This window comes from Salvelinus namaycush, chromosome 34 (assembly GCF_016432855.1).
Source record: "Salvelinus namaycush isolate Seneca chromosome 34, SaNama_1.0, whole genome shotgun sequence".
NCBI classification, from domain to species: Eukaryota; Metazoa; Chordata; class Actinopteri; order Salmoniformes; family Salmonidae; genus Salvelinus; species Salvelinus namaycush.
The window spans coordinates 37,848,798-37,869,751 of NC_052340.1; the positions used below are offsets into that span (position 1 = coordinate 37,848,798).

Genomic DNA, 20,954 nt, shown 5'->3' on the forward strand with positions numbered 1-20,954 from the left:
AGAATCCTAGGAATGAATCTGTCAACATGAGTGCAAACACACCATCCTATATGTAGCTCCTGCCCAACCACAGAGGACACACGACACGTGGTTTACTGTATTGCATTGACTAAGGACAGCTGAGAGAAGAGAACCTCACAGACCAAAATAGAACTTAATTTACCAAAAAAGAGTCAAGTCGTAGTTTCACCCAATTCAAGAAATCAGTCATAGGTTTCTGTGACACACACCGACTGGATTGCTACACAGTCATTGGTTAAGAATTGGAATAGCGTCTAGTCATTTATTGTCTTCACACGCACGCACGCACGCACGCACGCACGCACGCACGCACGCACGCACACACACACACACACACACACACACACACACAGAGATTGATTAACATTAGTGTTCCCGTTAAATAAGAGTCTGGCGGTCCGTGTGATGAACTAGAATAGGGTTCAAGGTTCATGAGGAAGACACACTCAACAACCACCGGCCTGAGACCAACGTCATCTATTCATATCATATGGGTCAATGTTAGATTTTGGTCAAGAATACATTGTTTCGTTCACCTTGCAAGAAAACTATTTCATTCACAAACTATTTTGGTCGCAGGTCTTTTGGGTAAGGTTTAAAAAAAAATGATTGTACAGTAGGTTATCAGCAACACACCTGATAATACATTACAGAGGTGAGAGAAGCTATCAAGCAAATGAGGAACAGGTAGAGAGAGAGAACAGGAGAGGTAGAGCGATGGGAACAGGTAGAGAGAGAGAGAACAGGAGAGGGAGAGAACAGGAGAGGTAGAGAGAGAGAACAGGAGAGGGAGAGAACAGGAGAGGTAGAGAGAGAGAACAGGAGAGGTAGAGCGATGGGAACAGGTAGAGAGAGAGAGAACAGGAGAGGTAGAGCGATGGGAACAGGTAGAGAGAGAGAGAACAGGAGAGGGAGAGCGATGGGAACAGGTAGAGAGAGAGAGAACAGGAGAGGTAGAGAACAGGAGAGGTAGAGCGATGGGAACAGGTAGAGAGAGAGAACAGGAGAGGTAGAGAGATGGGAACAGGTAGAGAGAGAGAGAACAGGAGAGGTAGAGCGATGGGAACAGGTAGAGAGAGAGAACAGGAGAGGGAGAGAACAGGAGAGGGAGAGAACAGGAGAGGGAGAGCGATGGGAACAGGTAGAGAGAGAGAGAACAGGTAGAGAGAGAGAACAGGAGAGGTAGAGAGATGGGAACAGGTAGAGAGAGAGAACAGGAGAGGTAGAGAGATGGGAACAGGTAGAGAGAGAGAGAACAGGAGAGGGAGAGCGATGGGAACAGGTAGAGAGAGAGAGAACAGGTAGAGGTAGAGCGATGGGAACAGGTAGAGAGAGAGAGAACAGGAGAGGGAGAGAACAGGAGAGGTAGAGCGATGGGAACAGGTAGAGAGAGAGAGAACAGGAGAGGTAGAGCGATGGGAACAGGTAGAGAGAGAGAACAGGAGAGGTAGAGCGATGGGAACAGGTAGAGAGAGAGAGAACAGGAGAGGTAGAGAGATGGGAACAGGTAGAGAGAGAGAACAGGAGAGGGAGAGCGATGGGAACAGGTAGAGAGAGAGAACAGGTAGAGAGAGAGAACAGGAGAGGTAGAGCGATGGGAACAGGTAGAGAGAGAGAGAACAGGAGAGGTAGAGCGATGGGAACAGGTAGAGAGAGAGAACAGGAGAGGTAGAGCGATGGGAACAGGTAGAGAGAGAGAACAGGAGAGGGAGAGCGATGGGAACAGGTAGAGAGAGAGAACAGGAGAGGGAGAGAACAGGAGAGGGAGAGCGATGGGAACAGGTAGAGAGAGAGAACAGGAGAGGTAGAGAACAGGAGAGGGAGAGCGATGGGAACAGGTAGAGAGAGAGAACAGGAGAGGGAGAGAACAGGAGAGGGAGAGCGATGGGAACAGGTAGAGAGAGATAGAACAGGAGAGGTAGAGTGATGGGAACAGGTAGAGAGAGAGAACAGGAGAGGTAGAGAACAGGAGAGGGAGAGCGATGGGAACAGGTAGAGAGAGAGAACAGGAGAGGTAGAGAACAGGAGAGGGAGAGCGATGGGAACAGGTAGAGAGAGAGAGAACAGGAGAGGTAGAGCGATGGGAACAGGTAGAGAGAGAGAACAGGAGAGGTAGAGCGATGGGAACAGGTAGAGAGAGAGAGAACAGGAGAGGTAGAGCGATGGGAACAGGTAGAGAGAGAGAGAACAGGAGAGGTAGAGTGATGGGAACAGGTAGAGAGAGAGAACAGGAGAGGTAGAGAACAGGAGAGGTAGAGCGATGGGAACAGGTAGAGAGAGAGAGAACAGGAGAGGTAGAGCGATGGGAACAGGTAGAGAGAGAGAACAGGAGAGGGAGAGAACAGGAGAGGTAGAGCGATGGGAACAGGTAGAGAGAGAGAGAACAGGAGAGGGAGAGCGATGGGAACAGGTAGAGAGAGAGAGAACAGGAGAGGTAGAGCGATGGGAACAGGTAGAGAGAGAGAGAACAGGAGAGGTAGAGTGATGGGAACAGGTAGAGAGAGAGAACAGGAGAGGTAGAGAACAGGAGAGGTAGAGAACAGGAGAGGGAGAGCGATGGGAACAGGTAGAGAGAGAGAACAGGAGAGGGAGAGAACAGGAGAGGTAGAGCGATGGGAACAGGTAGAGAGAGAGAGAACAGGAGAGGGAGAGCGATGGGAACAGGTAGAGAGAGAGAGAACAGGAGAGGTAGAGCGATGGGAACAGGTAGAGAGAGAGAGAACAGGAGAGGTAGAGTGATGGGAACAGGTAGAGAGAGAGAGAACAGGAGAGGTAGAGAACAGGAGAGGGAGAGCGATGGGAACAGGTAGAGAGAGAGAGAACAGGAGAGGTAGAGTGATGGGAACAGGTAGAGAGAGAGAGAACAGGAGAGGGAGAGCGATGGGAACAGGTAGAGAGAGAGAGAACAGGAGAGGTAGAGTGATGGGAACAGGTAGAGAGAGAGAACAGGAGAGGTAGAGAACAGGAGAGGTAGAGTGATGGGAACAGGTAGAGAGAGAGAGAACAGGAGAGGTAGAGAGAGAGAACAGGAGAGGTAGAGAACAGGAGAGGTAGAGAGAGAGAACAGGAGAGGGAGAGAACAGGAGAGGGAGAGAGATGGGAACAGGTAGAGAGAGAGAACAGGAGAGGGAGAGCGATGGGAACAGGTAGAGAGAGAGAGAACAGGAGAGGGAGAGAACAGGAGAGGTAGAGCGATGGGAACAGGTAGAGAGAGAGAGAACAGGAGAGGTAGAGCGATGGGAACAGGTAGAGAGAGAGAGAACAGGAGAGGGAGAGAACAGGAGAGGGAGAGCGATGGGAACAGGTAGAGAGAGAGAGAACAGGAGAGGTAGAGTGATGGGAACAGGTAGAGAGAGAGAGAACAGGAGAGGGAGAGAACAGGAGAGGGAGAGCGATGGGAACAGGTAGAGAGAGAGAGAACAGGAGAGGTAGAGAGATGGGAACAGGTAGAGAGAGAGAACAGGAGAGGGAGAGAACAGGAGAGGTAGAGAGATGGGAACAGGTAGAGAGAGAGAACAGGAGAGGCGTCTGAAGCTTGCGTCTGAAGCTGGGCTTGCAGCACAGCTATCCTCGCCATAAGGCGATCGTTCTCCTGTATATTATGAGTACAGCGACTGCAATTAAAAGACATCATGTTAATGTTACTACTTAGCTTTGGCTGTTGAAAGTACTGATGAACCTTGTCCAGATAAACCGTCCGGAGTGAAAAAGTTGAATGAGGGAAAAAAGTTGTGATGGAAAAACTAAAAATATAAACGGTAATTAAAAAGAAAAAAAAACGTAAAGTTGTCAGCTAGCAAAGTAAGGTTGGCAACAAAACGCACAGCAACACGTCTGCAAATTCAAGAGGAAGTGAATTTCTCTCCTCCTCTGTCCCCCTTTCTCTCTCCTCCTCTGTCCCCCTTTCTCTCTCCACCTCCTCTGTCCCCCTTTCTCTCTCTCCTCCTCTGTCTCCCTCCAGTCTTTCCTTTCTCTCTTTCTCTAGATTCAAAATGAAATTCCGCTTGTTAAATTAGGTGCACAGCGTGAGTCTGGGAGTTCATTAAGAGAGCCAATCAAATGCCAGACACAGTCCAAAGACACACCCCTTTTTGGGAGAGACAGAACTCGAAGCCTGGATTAAAATGGGGTCTTTCCAGGGGTGCAAAGACACACCCTTACTGAACAGTCACACACACACACACACACACACACACACACACACACACACACACACACACACACACACACACACACACACACACACACACACACACACACACACACACACACACACACACACACACACACACACCTCTGAAATTAATTTCATGTCATACCCTGAGAACAGTGTCAGAGTGGGTGAAGAGAAGAACAGAAAAGCGTGCGAGAGAGAGGGGGATGAAAAGAGGAGTGTAGACAGACGGTAAGAGTGTGGAGTCATCTTGGAGGAAGGTCATGGTCATGAACCAATCACAAAGCAGTACCGGCATCACCATGGCAACAGGGTTAACGACTGGCCAACCATGGTGACACATTAGTATCAGGTGAAACAATCAGGTCACGCACACGCACACACACACACACACACACACACACACACACACACACACACACACACACACACACACACACACACACACACACACACACACACACACACACACACACAACTCCTTGAATGCAGGGCACAGTCAACTGAAGATTGGGTTTACACACACAGACACACAGACAGCAGTTGAAATAACGGCTGTAATGAGTTCAAGCCTGGAGTGTGTTTCAAATAGAGGAGGTGTGAGAAACACTGTGATAATTAGCCTCCCCTCTTCTCCAGCACTCTGTCACACACACCTAACAGGCACCTCTAGGGCAGCACTCTGTCACACACACCTAACAGGCCCCTCTTCTCCAGCACTCTGTCACACACACCTAACAGGCCCCTCTTCTCCAGCACTCTGTCACACACACCTAACAGGCCCCTCTTCTCCAGCACTCTGTCACACACACCTAACAGGCCCCTCTTCTCCAGCACTCTGTCACACACACCTAACAGGCCCCTCTTCTTCATCACTCTGTCACACACACCTAACAGGCCCCTCTTCTCCAGCACTCTGTCACACACAGCTAACAGGCCCCTCTAGGGCAGCACTCTGTCACACACACCTAACAGGCCCCTCTAGGGCAGCACTCTGTCACACACACCTAACAGGCCCCTCTTCTCCAGCACTCTGTCACACACAGCTAACAGGCCCCTCTAGGGCAGCACTCTGTCACACACACCTAACAGGCCCCTCTAGGGCAGCACTCTGTCACACACACCTAACAGGCCCCTCTTCTCCAGCACTCTGTCACACACACCTAACAGGCCCCTCTTCTCCAGCACTCTGTCACACACACCTAACAGGCCCCTCTTCTCCAGCACTCTGTCACACACAGCTAACAGGCCCCTCTTCTTCAGCACTCTGTCACACACACAGCTAACAGGCCCCTCTTCTCCAGCACTCTGTCACACACACCTAACAGGCCCCTCTTCTCCAGCACTCTGTCACACACACCTAACAGGCCCCTCTTCTCCAGCACTCTTTCACACACACCTAACAGGCCCCTCTAGGGCAGCACTCTGTCACACACACCTAACAGGCCCCTCTAGGGCAGCACTCTGTCACACACACCTAACAGGCCCCTCTTCTCCAGCACTCTGTCACACACACCTAACAGGCCCCTCTTCTCCAGCACTCTGTCACACACACCTAACAGGCCCCTCTTCTCCAGCACTCTGTCACACACAGCTAACAGGCCCCTCTTCTCCAGCACTCTGTCACACACACCTAACAGGCCCCTCTTCTTCATCACTCTGTCACACACAGCTAACAGGCCCCTCTTCTTCATCACTCTGTCACACACACCTAACAGGCACCTCTTCTTCATCACTCTGTCACACACACCTAACAGGCACCTCTAGGGCAGCACTCTGTCACACACAGCTAACAGGCCCCTCTTCTTCATCACTCTGTCACACACAGCTAACAGGCCCCTCTTCTCCAGCACTCTGTCACACACACCTAACAGGCCCCTCTTCTCCAGCACTCTGTCACACACACCTAACAGGCCCCTCTTCTTCATCACTCTGTCACACACAGCTAACAGGCCCCTCTTCTCCAGCACTCTGTCACACACACCTAACAGGCCCCTCTTCTCCAGCACTCTGTCACACACACCTAACAGGCACCTCTTCTTCATCACTCTGTCACACACAGCTAACAGGCCCCTCTTCTCCAGCACTCTGTCACACACACCTAACAGGCCCCTCTTCTTCATCACTCTGTCACACACACCTAACAGGCCCCTCTTCTTCATCACTCTGTCACACACACCTAACAGGCACCTCTTCTTCATCACTCTGTCACACACACCTAACAGGCCCCTCTTCTTCATCACTCTGTCACACACACCTAACAGGCACCTCTTCTTCATCACTCTGTCACACACACCTAACAGGCACCTCTTCTTCATCACTCTGTCACACACACCTAACAGGCACCTCTTCTTCATCACTCTGTCACACACACCTAACAGGCACCTCTTCTTCATCACTCTGTCACACACACCTAACAGGCACCTCTTCTTCATCACTCTGTCACACACACCTAACAGGCACCTCTAGGGCAGCTGTGGTTTGTGGTCTCTGAGTGCTGAGAGTGTGAGAGAGAGACAAAGAACAAACAGCAAAAACATATAAACAAGGGGCCTAAATCCAGTCCTATACCACACACACACACACACACACACACACACACACACACACACACACACACACACACACACACACACACACACACACACACACACACACACACACACAAACATACACACAAACATACACACACACACACACACACACACACACACACACACACACACACACACATACACACACACACATACACACACACACACACACACAGGGCATTTCTCACTTCCTCATATAGGAGAGTAAAGACTTGTCCTGTTTTGGTTCAGGTTCACAGCTTTAGAAACCCCAACACACTCACATCACCCGCTTCAGTTCCCTTCATCACAGAGTTTGAAAATAATCCTCCTAAAAACAGAGTGTTCTTCTGCCATGCTAGAATGTTCTGCATGAGGACAGGCTATTCAGTCTAAACACACACACTCACAGGGAGACAATGATGAGAGGTAGAATTTGAGAAGGAGGGACGGGGGGGACGACAGGTTGACGATATGGGGAGAGAAAAAGAGATGCCAGAGGGATAGGGAGGAGAGGTAATAGCTTCAGAATAGGTGTACGGAAGCATGCAAGCACGAACACTCACGGCCACACACAGATAGTCTGTGTCTCTCTCTGACTGACAGACAGACAGACAGACATATACAGAGAGAGAGAGAGAGAGAGAGAGAGAGAGAGAGAGAGAGAGAGAGAGAGAGAGAGAGAGGTAGAGGCTGAGTGATGAAAGGCAGTGCGACCCAGACCTCGCCCCAGTGAATCATTTCATAAGCGGCCTGACACGTTATCTCCTCACACACACACACACACACACACACACACACACACACACACACACGCGCGCGCGCATTCACACGCAAGGAAACATTCACATACACACACAATTACGAACACAGGTAACACACAAAGGCCTAATTACTTTGCCAGAATTGTACATAATTATGACATAACATTGAAGGTTGTACAATGTAACAGCAATATTTAGACTTAGGGATGCCATCCGTTAGATCAAATACGGAACGGTTCCGTATTTCACTGAAAGAATAATTGTTTTGTTTTCGAAATAATAATTTCCGGATTCGACCATTTTAATGACCTAAGGCTCGTATTTCTGTGTGTTATTATGTTATAATTAAGTCTATGATTTGATAGAGCAGTCTGACTGGCGGATGGTAGGCACCAGCAGGCTCGTAAGCATTCATTCAAACAGCACTTTCGTGCGTTTGACAGCAGCTCTTTGCAATGCTTAAAGCATATCAACTCCCGAGATTAGGCTGGTGTAACCGATGTGAAATGGCTAGCTAGTCAATCGGTGACGTCACTCGCTCTAAGATAAGACACACACACACACACACACACACACACACACACACACACACACACACACACACACACACACACACACACACACACACACACACACACACACACACACACACACACACATGACATATTCCTGTCACGGGGATGGGGGACACACGGAATTATTAACTTTCTCTCCCATGTTCACAATCTCACACATGCATGCCATCTCTCAAACCAGCGATACAAGTGACCAGCGATACAAGTCAGTATTCGACGTCCATCCATGTCTGAAGCAGTCAGGCGATTACGCGGAAAACCGGCCACTCACACCCCTCTCACACACACACACACACACACACACACACACACACACACACACACACCCCTCTCTCTAACACACACACACCCCTCTCTCTAACACACACACACACACACCCCTCTCTCTAACACACACACACCCCTCTCTCTAACACACACACACACACACACACAGCAACGGCTGACAAATAAGTCTGTTGCCATGTCGACGACCAGGCATGTTTTGTCCTGCTCTTCAGATAACAGCTGTTATCAACTGTATTCAGTTACTATGGCAACACAATATCTCGGGGGGGGGGGTTACAGTATAGCCAAATGTACATCTGGCTTTACTTGCTTATATGTGAATTCAAATTCAGAGCATGTCGGGAGTGTGTTGTGGGCCGTTGTTTGAAATTCTCCCGGAGAATTTGATGGTCTAACACTTCCCAAAAGAAAGCCATAAAGGAGAAAACAAATACCTTTTAAAGGAGAGGTGTAAACTAAATGGGAAAGTATTTTACACTTAAATAAAAGTCCTACGGTCTGTCCTAATACCGATAGTTACCATGGCTACTTTGGTTTTCTGAGAGAATGTAAGAAGAGGTTTCTTAAAAATGTATTTACTATTCTGATACACAGTAACTATACAGGTTATTACACTGGTAGTCACTGCGTTATTTTGGAATGGTTGTTTATAAATGGGGGCTCCCGAGTGGCGCAGTGGTCTAAGACACTGCATCTCAGTGCAAGAGGCGTCACCTGGTTCGAATCCAGGCTGCATCACATTCGGCTGTGATTGGGAGTCCCATGGGGCGGTGCACAATTGGCCCAGTGTCGTCCGGGTTTGGCCGGGGTAGGCCGTCATTGTGAATAAGAATTTGTTCTTAACTGACTTGCCTAGTTAAATAAAGATTAAATAAAAAATAATAATGTTTGGGAATCTGACACTACTATACTAAGTTACTATCAGGAAAGCCTAATATCGCTAGGCTTATATGAGTGTGTTGCATATTCAATAGAAGCTTGGCTGCATTTGAATCTGACACTACTATACTAAGTTACTATCAGGAAAGCCTAATATCGCTAGGCTTATATGAGTGTGTTGCATATTCAATAGAAGCTTGGCTACATTTGGGTTCTCACAGACAGGGGCGTATCCTGTGGGTGGGAAGGCATGCATGTAGTGTCAGTTTAAAACTTAAAATCAACAACACGCACACGCAGTCACACACATGCGTGTATGTGGTGAAATAGCTAACCGTGTCATTTTGTGAATGTGCAGTGTATAGCTTGAACCAGAGCACGCTTTATATGCCTATTTGCTATCGCTTGCCAAGTGCTTGTGTGTGTGTGTGTGTGAGAGAGAGAGAGAGAGAGAGAGAGAGAGAGAGAGAGAGAGAGAGAGAGAGAGAGAGAGAGAGAGAGAGAGAGAGAGAGAGAGAGAGAGAGAGAGAGAGAGAGAGAGCTAGTGCCTGTGACCGCACAAGGCAGCAGTAGGTCATGCAAGTTCCTAGCTCTAAGCTGCCATGGGTACAGCACTTCCTGGTTTGAGCTGTTTCAACCAATGAAAAGGCTAGGTTTGGGAGCAGAAAAAGCAGACTCACTCTATTGCAGGAATTAAAAGTACCATAACAAATGATATGCGAAGAAGAACTGAGATACAGGAAGTCAGAGAACCAAAACGACTCAGTCAGTTAAACATTACCACACACACACACCTACAGAAACAGATGTATCAAACAGCAGCCTATGCAGACAAATTATATCTATATTTATCTATATCTATTATCGTATATCTATTATCATTCATGTTTTTGTATGTTCTTATATATATATATATATATATATATGTGAGAATTAACCAATGATATCAAGCCACACCCAGGCCATGATTACAGACACCTGTGTATGTTCTATGACACGTTATAAACTAGTGACCCGCAGTGTTTATCATTATACCCTGATGAAGACAGCTTGTCTGTCCAAACGTTGGCTATTAGGTTATTACATGATTGCGTCTAAGCTCCTAGAGAGTGCCGCTCTCCTTTTCTATAGCAAACAGCATAGCTTTCTCATGTCAAAGCACTCCTGTCTTAAAATTGTGAATACAATCTCAGCTCTATGAGGCTACTTTTACACAGAACGTAGAACAAAATAAAAGCACTTACTGAAATTTGAGCCTGACTTGTTCATTGTCCGGATTGCAGTAAAGCCTCTCCAACTGTTCCTGCGAATCATCCGCCACGCTTTGCCAGCTTTGAGTATCACTCTTGCGGATCTGCCAGTGGTAGGGCAGCACAGTATGGTGGTAAGCGCAGTCACTCCCGTACACACACAACCCCTGCAGGAAATCCACGCAGATCGAAACTGCGTCGGCTTGGTGCGTGTGATACTGGAGCTGGGTTAGCAGATCAAACACTAGATCCAGGGAGGCCTCTTCGCTTTTATCCTGAAATATCTCGCCTTTGTCGGCCTGAAGACTGGGGGTGTTCGTACTGTCTTTGATGGTCAGACAATCTGGCCCCCGCAAGGCTTTAGAGGCGAAGAGGTCACTCATCGTGTTTCCCCCCTGGCTTGGAGGGGATACTAGAGGGGTATCTGGTGTGGGGGTTGCCGCCCCCACCTCGCGCGCCCGGGGGACACGTTTGAGCTGGAATCTGCGTTCGTTAGGGTCTATTGTCACGCGTTGGAGATCTACCGGTACCTTGGTTACCCCCCTCTCTGTCTCCTCCAACTCGGCGGCGGTGTCCGCCATTTCTGTGTCAGTGTCGCCGGTAATCATAGCCGTTACACCGGTAGCTCCCGACTCTTTCAGACACACAGGCCCACCAATCCGTGCCTGTTTGACCACCCCCGCAGTGCACAGGTTCCCCGCTGTCCTTGTCGGAGGGTTCCGGGGAACAAACACCCCATCTCCGGTAACAAGTGCATCCGTACTCAGTAATGTGGTCAGGATAGGGTCCTGGAGCGCACGGAGGCATTTTGAGTCTAGTTTCCTCTGTCCTTTTTTTTTTTTTAAATAGGGTTTCACTAACGGGATTTTGTCGGTAAGTCTAATCGATTGTTCCGTGAATTCCCGGTCCCCCATACTCATATCCAAAGCGAGTCCCGTTCCACCGTCCAGGACCTTGTCGGTTGAGGCTGTCGGTTTCTGCAGGCTATGCAAAGTTGTATCCATGGTGGCCAGGGGCACTCCTAAAACCCAACAGTCCTGAAAGAGGCGGAAATAAATGAGAGTGAGAGAAATAACACTCCTAAAATGTATGCCTCATAGGTTTCGAAAGTCCTGGGCATGTGCCATTAGATAACACACTTGTTAGTCAGCCCATTCAGAGTCAATAACCATTGCGTTTCATTGGGTGATAAACAATAACCGTCATCTTGGAAACCAATAGTTTATTTTCCTCGGTAATGTTAAAATGATACAACTAGTGAGACGGGAAGTATCCTGCTTACCATATAGCCTTCTATAAGCTAGAATAGAAACTGTGGGGGGAAAAAGCCTCCCACATTTAGAAACATTATTACTTCCAGTCAACGACGAGCGTCATGATGCGTCTACACTGCGTAGGCTATAAGCCTACAGCGCGAAACAACCCTTGTCCGACCTTAACGTTCTCGATGGAGTATTTTGATCAGCCGAGGCGGATAAACGGGGTCTACAGTATACGTGCAAATTACAAATCGCTGCTCGAGCAAGTTTGCACGTAGGCCTATGGTCTCAGTTAAAGCGATCCACAGACACGCACCGAGGGTAGGGGGACTGCGGCGAACCGCACAAAGACTCGACCCAGCCACTGCATTCCCTGGTTGTAACTATCACCAAAAGGCCTTCGTCCTCTATATAAATACCTATAGGTCTGAGCCTAGTCAACGATTAGAATAACACGGTGTTATAACGCACATATTCCGCATACAAATTAGGTTTATGCGCAATAACCCGCATTTCAGCAGGTTTTATCCAGAAAACACGGTGGGTGTTTGACATCAAATACATTGCCGTGCAACGTAACACACTGTTATATAATTTCTAAATGGTAAAGAATTCCCTTCCAGGAGTCATGTAGATCTGGTGCGCTGCGCAAAAGGACTGCAATATAGTCGATCTCCAACACACATACTGCATAGGTGCCCGGGCTGGCTAGGTGATTTATTATAGCGTTCCTTTCACAGAGCCCGTTTACAATACAAAAGCGTCCAAACACACACAGATCCTATTCCTACCTGTGTAAAATCCGTTCTATCTATTCCGTGCAATTGTCTTCTAAACCACTTAATCCCTGTCCGGTCATGAATGTATAGATATGTCGTCCTAGGTGATCTGCGTTTGGCCTGCTGGTACGGTGCTGAGGCAATGCGTGACAAAGCGGCTGTTTGTCGTTCTCTACTGGGCTCAGTTCCGCCAACTCCTGTTGTGGATAGAGGCAGCTGTTGCAGGGAGCACTCAGTCCTCTCAGCCACTCACGGTGCTCCTCACCCCGGTCGAAGGGCGGGACTTGGCATCAAAGGAGAAGAGAGAGAGGAGGAGAAAACGAAACTGGTGTGTCATAGAGGGAGGTAAAGCAGGACGTTCGTCAGGCGCCTGATCAGCAGTAGGCGTTCCAAGTGTGTTGACAGTGAGATCGGTGGTCTCACCCCTCCTGTCCTTGTTTTACTAGAAGTGAGGTTCTTCTCATACTGATTGAGTAACAGGAACTGTTTCTGGTTGTTTGCATATTCAAACAGCATTTCCAGTAGGCCTACAGGATGAGGGGATTAGGGTAAAACAAACACATGCAGAATGTAGGCTTACCCATAGGGCATTTGACGGGTTGAAAAGAAATCTAACATGTTCATTCATTTTTTTATTTGTCTGTAATACTATTAACCATCTAGCAATTTTATGAAGTTGTCTTTAGCTAGCCCAATTAGGTTCTCAATCCCCCAACCTCACAACTAGCTACCAAGAAGCCATTACATTTACATTTACATTTTAGTCATTTAGCAGACGCTCTTATCCAGAGCGACTTACAGTAGAGTGCATACATTTTATTACATTTTTTACATATCATTACATTTTACATACTGAGACAAGGATATCCCTACCGGCCAAACCCTCCCTAACCCGGACGACGCTATGCCAATTGTGCGTCGCCCCACGGACCTCCCGGTTGCGGCCGGCTGCGACAGAGCCTGGGCGTGGAACCCAGCCCAGCCTGGGCGCGAACCCAGAGACTCTGGTGGCGCAGCTAGCACTGCGATGCAGTGCCCTAGACCACTGCGCCACCCGGGAGGCCGGGTGGCGCAGCCATTACAGGTGATCAATCAAGATAGAGTAGCTAGCTTGTCTAACTACAGTATCTTAGCTGGCATGCCTGCTGGCAAGGTTGGTAGACTTTAGAAAAGCAAGCAATTACTAAATGTCAGTGGCGGCCGGTTATTCAGGGCAGAGCCCCACCTTTTTAGCTAGTATATATATATACATATATATATACACTACCTTTCTAGCTAGTATATATATATATATATACATATGTATATATATGTATATATATATATAAAGTTGGATGCCTGTTTTGCATGTTATTTTGGCATTAATACGTGTCACATATCAGTTTGCAAACAATGTAAAAAAACAAACATAAAAAAAACATTTGAGTTAATAAAGCTGCATACAAAAATGTATCTTTTTTGATTTCTTGAGTAAGGCAGCTCCAAAATGCAGGTGTTTCAGCCTAGCTCAGTGCTTTCTGTGGTGTTGGGGCAGCCAGCGGAAAATACAGAGCGTAGGGATTGGTAATGTTCTCTAGTTGGACCGTGATTGGCTCAGTGTTCTGTCACTCATGGGGACAGTGTGCCAAATCCAAGAGTAGAAGCCCTTTTGGTGCTGCCATAGAGTTACATTAGAAGTGCCTATCCAAGTAGGCTCAAGATCATTGGCCACAGATAAAATTGTCAAATCACATTATATCTACAGTAGCTTTGATTGGACTGATCTTAGCTAGCAGTCATCATCATGAATCAAGTCAACAATCTACTGGCAAATCCTTTTTAATCCTTGTCATATGAAGATAAATAATGAAGATAAAAGGTATCAGTGCTCATCAACCATAACCATTACACAACAAGTTGAAAATCGCAAATTCAACAATTTTTACCTTCATTTAACTAGGCAAGTCAGTTAAGAACAAATTCTTATTTACAATGACAGCCTAGGAACAGTGGGTTAACTGCCTCGTTCAGGGGCAGAACAACAGATTTTTACCTTGTCAGCTCAAGGATTCGATCTTGCAACTTTTCAGTTACTAGTCCAACGCTCTAACCACTAGGCTACCTGCCGCCCCACAATGAGTGGTTTGGAAGGAATCAGTGGCTAACTGCAAGCATTGCAAAGGAATCACTAGCCTGGTATTCAGTGGAGTGGCTGTGTGGTTCCAAGTCTGGGTTCTAAGGGTCTCTTTTCCAAGCTTAAAAGGATAAACATTCAACATTGGCCATGGTGTCAACCCAGCATGACTTCAACCACGCTCAAGACAACTGGAAACTCAGAACTGGGGAATCTGATTTCACTGAGTGCAAGACAACTGGGAACTCAGAACTGGGGAATCTGATTTCACTGAGTTCAAGACAACTGGGAACTCAGAACTGGGGAATCTGATTTCACTGAGTTCAAGACAACTGGGAACTCAGAACTGGGGAATCTGATTTCACTGAGTTCAAGACAACTGGGAACTACATTTAGAATGGTGATCCAACTCGGAAGTCTAGAGCTCCAACTTGAAGATCACTGACGTCATCATGATTCAACCTTGTTTTTTTCCCCAAGTTCCCAGTTGTCTTGAAAGCACCATAAATCCAGAGAATGCCAGACTTTGATCACAAAAGTTTGATGACAACATTTGCCCACGAAGAACCGCAGAGCCACCTTCCTGTTCAAGTGAGCACAGCACAACAAGGTGAGTCCCAAATTGTCTTGTATGCTGCTGCATAAATTATGCAATATGCCAGGGAGCTATGTCTACTGTAGCTAAGAAAGTAATACTAAGTGTATGTTGTGTAGTAAGCTGTTAGTAGCCCATGTGCCTCACCCTAATAATTTGTCCCTTTTCCCCCCTCTTAATTTCACCTACTGTTCTGACTTGGTGGTGCACATGTAGCCTTTAGCCTGTTTTAGAGAAATGTTATCATTGAATATTGTAAGAGCTTTCATTGTCTGCTTATATGTCCCCTTTATTTATGCTACGGTTCTGACTCAGTGTACAGGGAGAATACTGTAAGAACGGCCCATGTTCTGAATTCTGTCACTGTAGATTTCAAAAGTGCTGAACAAATAGTTATATTGACTACGTCCGTCCTATCTCGCTCATTAATGTCTTAATCGAAATTACGGATTTCCTCTTATCCGCTCGTCGTCCCCTTATGCCATATTTTGTACATCTCAATTATCAGTAGAAACCACATTTGTTTAAGCAAGTCAGCCATATCAGCTATGTTTTTTTTTAAAGGCAGTAAATGAGGCTAAATGAACTATTTCGCTGCCAGACAAGGCTCCTCTGATAGCCAGGTATAGCAGTGGTAAGGTGTTGGGACTCTGCTGTTTGGACAGCTTTATACAGTATAAGCCCTAACAGTGTGTGGGAACCGTTTGTCACCGTTATAGTGTAATTAATGTATTGTTTAGTGTTGTGTTGTGTAGTGGGTTTGCTGCCATGCATCTACATTTTTTGTTTGTTTGTTTTCCCCACCAAGATTCACATTCTAAAGTTGCTAGTGCTAAATGTACTGAATAAGACATTTTAGCAGAGAAGCATATTTAGTTTCTTTAAAAAAATTAACACCAGTCAGGAGGATACAAACAGCTCAAAAGGCAGGCTTAGATATGCATAAAAATGTACATTACGATTATGGCTCTAGATTGCGTGAAAAATCTGTTTCAGGCATTTTAAAAATGCTAAATTCTAGCTCCCAGCCAGACCCCCCCACCAGCCGGACCCCCCCACCAGCCGTCCTCACATACCTTTTGCCTCTTCAGATTTTGGGGGGGGTTTGGGGGTTGGTCTATGCATGGCACCCCTGGTCAACACACACACACACACACACACACACACACACACACACACACACACACACACACACACACACACACACACACACACACACACACACACACACACACACACACACACACACACACACAAACACACACACACACACACCTACAAAAACAGATATATCAAACAATAGGCCTATGTAGCCAAATTGTATCTACACAATCAATGGTGTATCATGTGGATGTCTCATGTGTCCATTGATGGCTGAACTTCCTGGACTGTGCCGTGGTAGTGATGGTATGTGATCGTTTGCGCCCCAGTGCACACGCCCTGGTAATCTTAAAAGACAAAGGTCGAAAGGGAAATCCTGGCTCTGAAGCTTGGGACAGATTTTAAAATGTGAAGTTGTTTACTCCAGGCGCCACTGTTGAACTCCCTCCACCCTTTCATACACATACTACAGACACACGTTCTGTCTGTCTGTCTGTCTGTCTGTCTGTCTGTCTGTCTGTCTGTCTGTCTGTCTGTCTGTCTGTCTGTCTGTCTGTCTGTCTGTCTGTCTGTCTGTCTGTCTGTCTGTCTGTCTGTCTGTCTGTCTGTCTGTCTGTCTGTCTGTCTGTCTGTCTGTCTGTGTCTGTCTGTTCATCTCTCTCTTGCCGTCTGACTGCCAAATTGATAGTGCAGTTTGTTGAGGCGATTTTTTAAACTAGGTACTTTACATGCTGATATTGTCTTTGGTATTATTGTGTATAGCTACATTTTCTAGCTAGCTAGCCAGCCAGCCAGCACATAGAGAGAGCATTGCATTGTGGGTTTTGTAGTCGACTTGAGCTGCAACAGATTTCCACAAGGATTGTTCATGTTACTCAACCTTATTATAACTCCAAAATGAAACATTTGTTCACAAAAAAATATTATTCTCACATATTAGTGTTATTTTACACTGTAGATTAAAGGAATGACTGTTTTTGGGGGGATTTTTCCTTTAACAGGGCGACAGTTATTAACAGAGCATGTAAAACAACCGCCCAGACAAACAATGCCTTCAATGCTGTCAACAGATTCTATCATACATAAATTACAGCTCTGTCTCACCTTTTAACCCGCGTTGAGCTGACGCAGGTGACTGATTGGTTGATTACACACCTAGGCCTACATGTTTCCAGCATTCCAGCCAAACCAACATGCGTAACATCCTGTTGTTTGCGTTCTGACATGTCTCTATATGGGGCTTTATGAAGAAAATGAGAAAAACAAACAGACAAGTCTACACATCTGATACACCTTGTGTTCCGGCCTGGGATCATCTAACTCCCACCCAAATTACATTTTACAAGACGCTATTATCCAGAGCTCATAAACTTTTATTGGAATAAAGCATTTTTTGGGGGCTTGTTTATAATGTACTGTAATTTCCCCTACCTTTTAGTTGTATTATAATGGTATAATCTGATTTGAGAGTGAAGTCTTGAATTGCATGCGGTAGTCCATGACTCATGAGGTGAATGGATAAAAACTGAACAACATACGTACAGTACATCTGGGTACTTTTTTGCAGGTGCTGGAGTTATAGCTGAATTCATGGAAAACAGAAAAGAAAATGCCACACACTGCGACTCAGGTGATTTTACTTCTAAAAAACGTTTCCACCCTTATGTCTTCATCAGGCATCCATGGATGAGCTGAAGGGATCATGGTGTCCTTGTCTGACCCGGGAAAAGGCTGGAACATTTTCAACTACTTTTTCCACTAGTAACAGTCACGGCAGGTGGAAATATTATCTTACCTGAGTCAGTGTGAACTTTGTCACGCAGGTTGTGAGCGATAAAACCATGTTTGAAAAATCTGATGCCACTGTCTATACATCAAAGATGACGGTTAGATTGACCTTTGAACCCTGACGAGGCCTCACTCACCACGCTTAATGAGTGAGTCCAGGGGTGGTGTGTGTGTTGAGGGGTGGGGGGGACATCTGAGACTGTGTTATTGATAGTAATGGCAGAAGGTGCTATAGGAGACACCATCCAGTAAACAGGCCCTGTTGGAGGCTTCACGTTACCCATCAGATATATTTACCCTGTTAGGACTGTGTGGATCACACACACACACACACACACACACACACACACACACACACACACACACACACACACACACACACACACACACACACACACACACACACACACTGAGCTAATACATAACTTTGACACTTATGTGAAATTATGTGTTGCTCTGAAATATAAGATCTTTCATTTTGTGATGATGAATTCCCCAGCACAGTGTATTATCTACACCGCATGTCACTATCTCAACAGTAAATATATTGCTACACATTTTTTATCTTGAACTTGTACCACATTTGGATATGCATCAATTCTCTTTTTCTGCCATACGTATGTTGTTAACCTTCCCCTTTACAGATTTCCAGTTCATGGAAGTCTCTCTCTGCCTTGCCCCAAGGTAACACTGACCTACTCTGAAGTTCTAGGGATAGCCAGGTCTCTCTCCTTCGCCTCAAGGTAACACTGACCTACTCTGAAGTTCTAGAGATAGCCAGGTCTCTCTCCTTCGCCCCAAGGTAACACTGACCTACTCTGAAGTTCTAGGGATAGCCAGGTCTCTCTCCTTCGCCCCAAGGTAACACTGACCTACTCTGAAGTTCTATGGATTGCCAGGTCTCTCTCCTTCGCACCAAGGTAACACTGACCTACTCTGACGTTCTAGGGATAGCCAGGTCTCTCTCCTTCTCCCCAAAGTAACACTGACCTACTCTGAAGTTCTAGGGATAGCCAGGTCTCTCTCCTTCGCCTCAAGGTAACACTGACCTACTCTGAAGTTCTAGGGATAACCAGGTCTCTCTCCTTCGCCCCAAGGTAACACTGATCTACTCTGAAGTTCTATGGATTGCCAGGTCTCTCTCCTTCGCACCAAGGTAACACTGACCTACTCTGACGTTCTAGGGATAGCCAGGTCTCTCTCCTTCGCCCCAAGGTAACACTGACCTACTCTGAAGTTCTAGGGATAGCCAGGTCTCTCTCCTTCGCCCCAAGGTAACACTGACCTACTCTGAAGTTCTAGGGATAGCCAGGTCTCTCACCTTCGCCCCAAGGTAACACTGACCTACTCTGAAGTTCTAGGTATAGCCAGGTCTCTCTCCTTCGCCCCAAGGTAACACTGACCTTCTCTGAAGTTCTAGAGATAGCCAGGTCTCTCTCCTTCGCCCCAAGGTAACACTGACCTACTCTGAAGTTCTAGAGATAGCCAGGTCTCTCTCCTTCGCCCCAAGGTAACACTGACCTACTCTGAAGTTCTAGGGATAGCCAGGTCTCTCTCCTTCGCCCCAAGGTAACACTGACCTACTCTGAAGTTCTAGGGATAGCCAGGTCTCTCTCCTTCGCCCCAAGGTAACACTGACCTACTCTGAAGTTCTAGGGATAGCCAGGTCTCTCTCCTTCGCCCCAAGGTAACACTGACCTACTCTGAAGTTCTAGGGATAGCCAGGTCTCTCTCCTTCGCCCCAAGGTAACACTGACCTACTCTGCAATTCTAGAGATAGCCAGGTCTCTCTCCTTCGCCCCAAGGTAACACAGACCTACTCTGAAGTTCTAGGGATAGCCAGGTCACTCTCCTTTGCCCCAAGGTAACACTGACCTACTCTGAATTTCTATGGATAGCCAGGTCTCTCTCCTTCGCCCCAAGGTAACACTGACCTACTCTGAAGTTCTAGGGATAGCCAGGTCTCTCACCTTCGCCCCAAGGTAACACTGACCTACTCTGAAGTTCTAGGTATAGCCAGGTCTCTCTCCTTCGCCCCAAGGTAACACTGACCTTCTCTGAAGTTCTAGAGATAGCCAGGTCTCTCTCCTTCGCCCCAAGGTAACACTGACCTACTCTGAAGTTCTAGAGATAGCCAGGTCTCTCTCCTTCGCCCCAAGGTAACACTGACCTACTCTGAAGTTCTAGAGATAGCCAGGTCTCTCTCCTTCGCCCCAAGGTAACACTGACCTACTCTGAAGTTCTAGGGATAGCCAGGTCTCTCTCCTTCGCCCCAAGGTAACACTGACCTACTCTGAAGTTCTAGGGATAGCCAGGTCTCTCTCCTTCGCCCCAAGGTAACACTGACCTACTCTGAAGTTCTAGGGATAGCCAGGTCTCTCTCCTTCGCCCCAAGGTAACACTGACCTACTCTGAAGTTCTAGGGATAGCCAGGTCTCTCTCCTTCGCCCCAAGGTAACACTGACCTACTCTGAAGTTCTAGGGATAGCCAAAACATACTTTACTCTTTTGTGATTGTAATATCACTACATTATATATCTTCCTATGACCACCAAGACAGAGATCAGTCAGAATTTATCATGGATATATCAAACCATTTTATTTTGTAATATGTAATATGTGTTAGTGTGGTGTGCTTTCTTTGGCCTGCTGAGAAAGGTAAGGGGTTATTAAGGCCAGAGGGAGAAAGGTAAGGGGTGAGGAGGAGGTAGGGGTAGAAGGGGATGAGAGTGGGAGGTGGGGAGGTGAGGGTAGAAGGGGATGAGTGGGGGGGTAGAAAGGGGATAAGAGGGGGA

General features: G+C 46.9%; 1 protein-coding gene across 1 annotated transcript in view; it reads right to left on the reverse strand.

Annotated features, from left to right (window-relative positions):
* The window catches only part of LOC120028515 (protein mono-ADP-ribosyltransferase TIPARP-like), a 26,503-nt gene extending 13,656 nt beyond the window's left edge, over positions 1 to 12,847 (reverse strand). The window contains exons 1-2 of the mRNA XM_038973711.1: positions 12,575 to 12,847; positions 10,519 to 11,561 (exon numbers count right to left, since the gene is read on the reverse strand). Coding sequence (XP_038829639.1) covers positions 10,519 to 11,528 — 1,010 coding nt within the window. The 5' untranslated portion in view covers positions 11,529 to 11,561; positions 12,575 to 12,847. The remainder of the gene's footprint in view (positions 1 to 10,518; positions 11,562 to 12,574) is intronic.
* Positions 12,848 to 20,954: the final 8,107 nt, after the last annotated feature.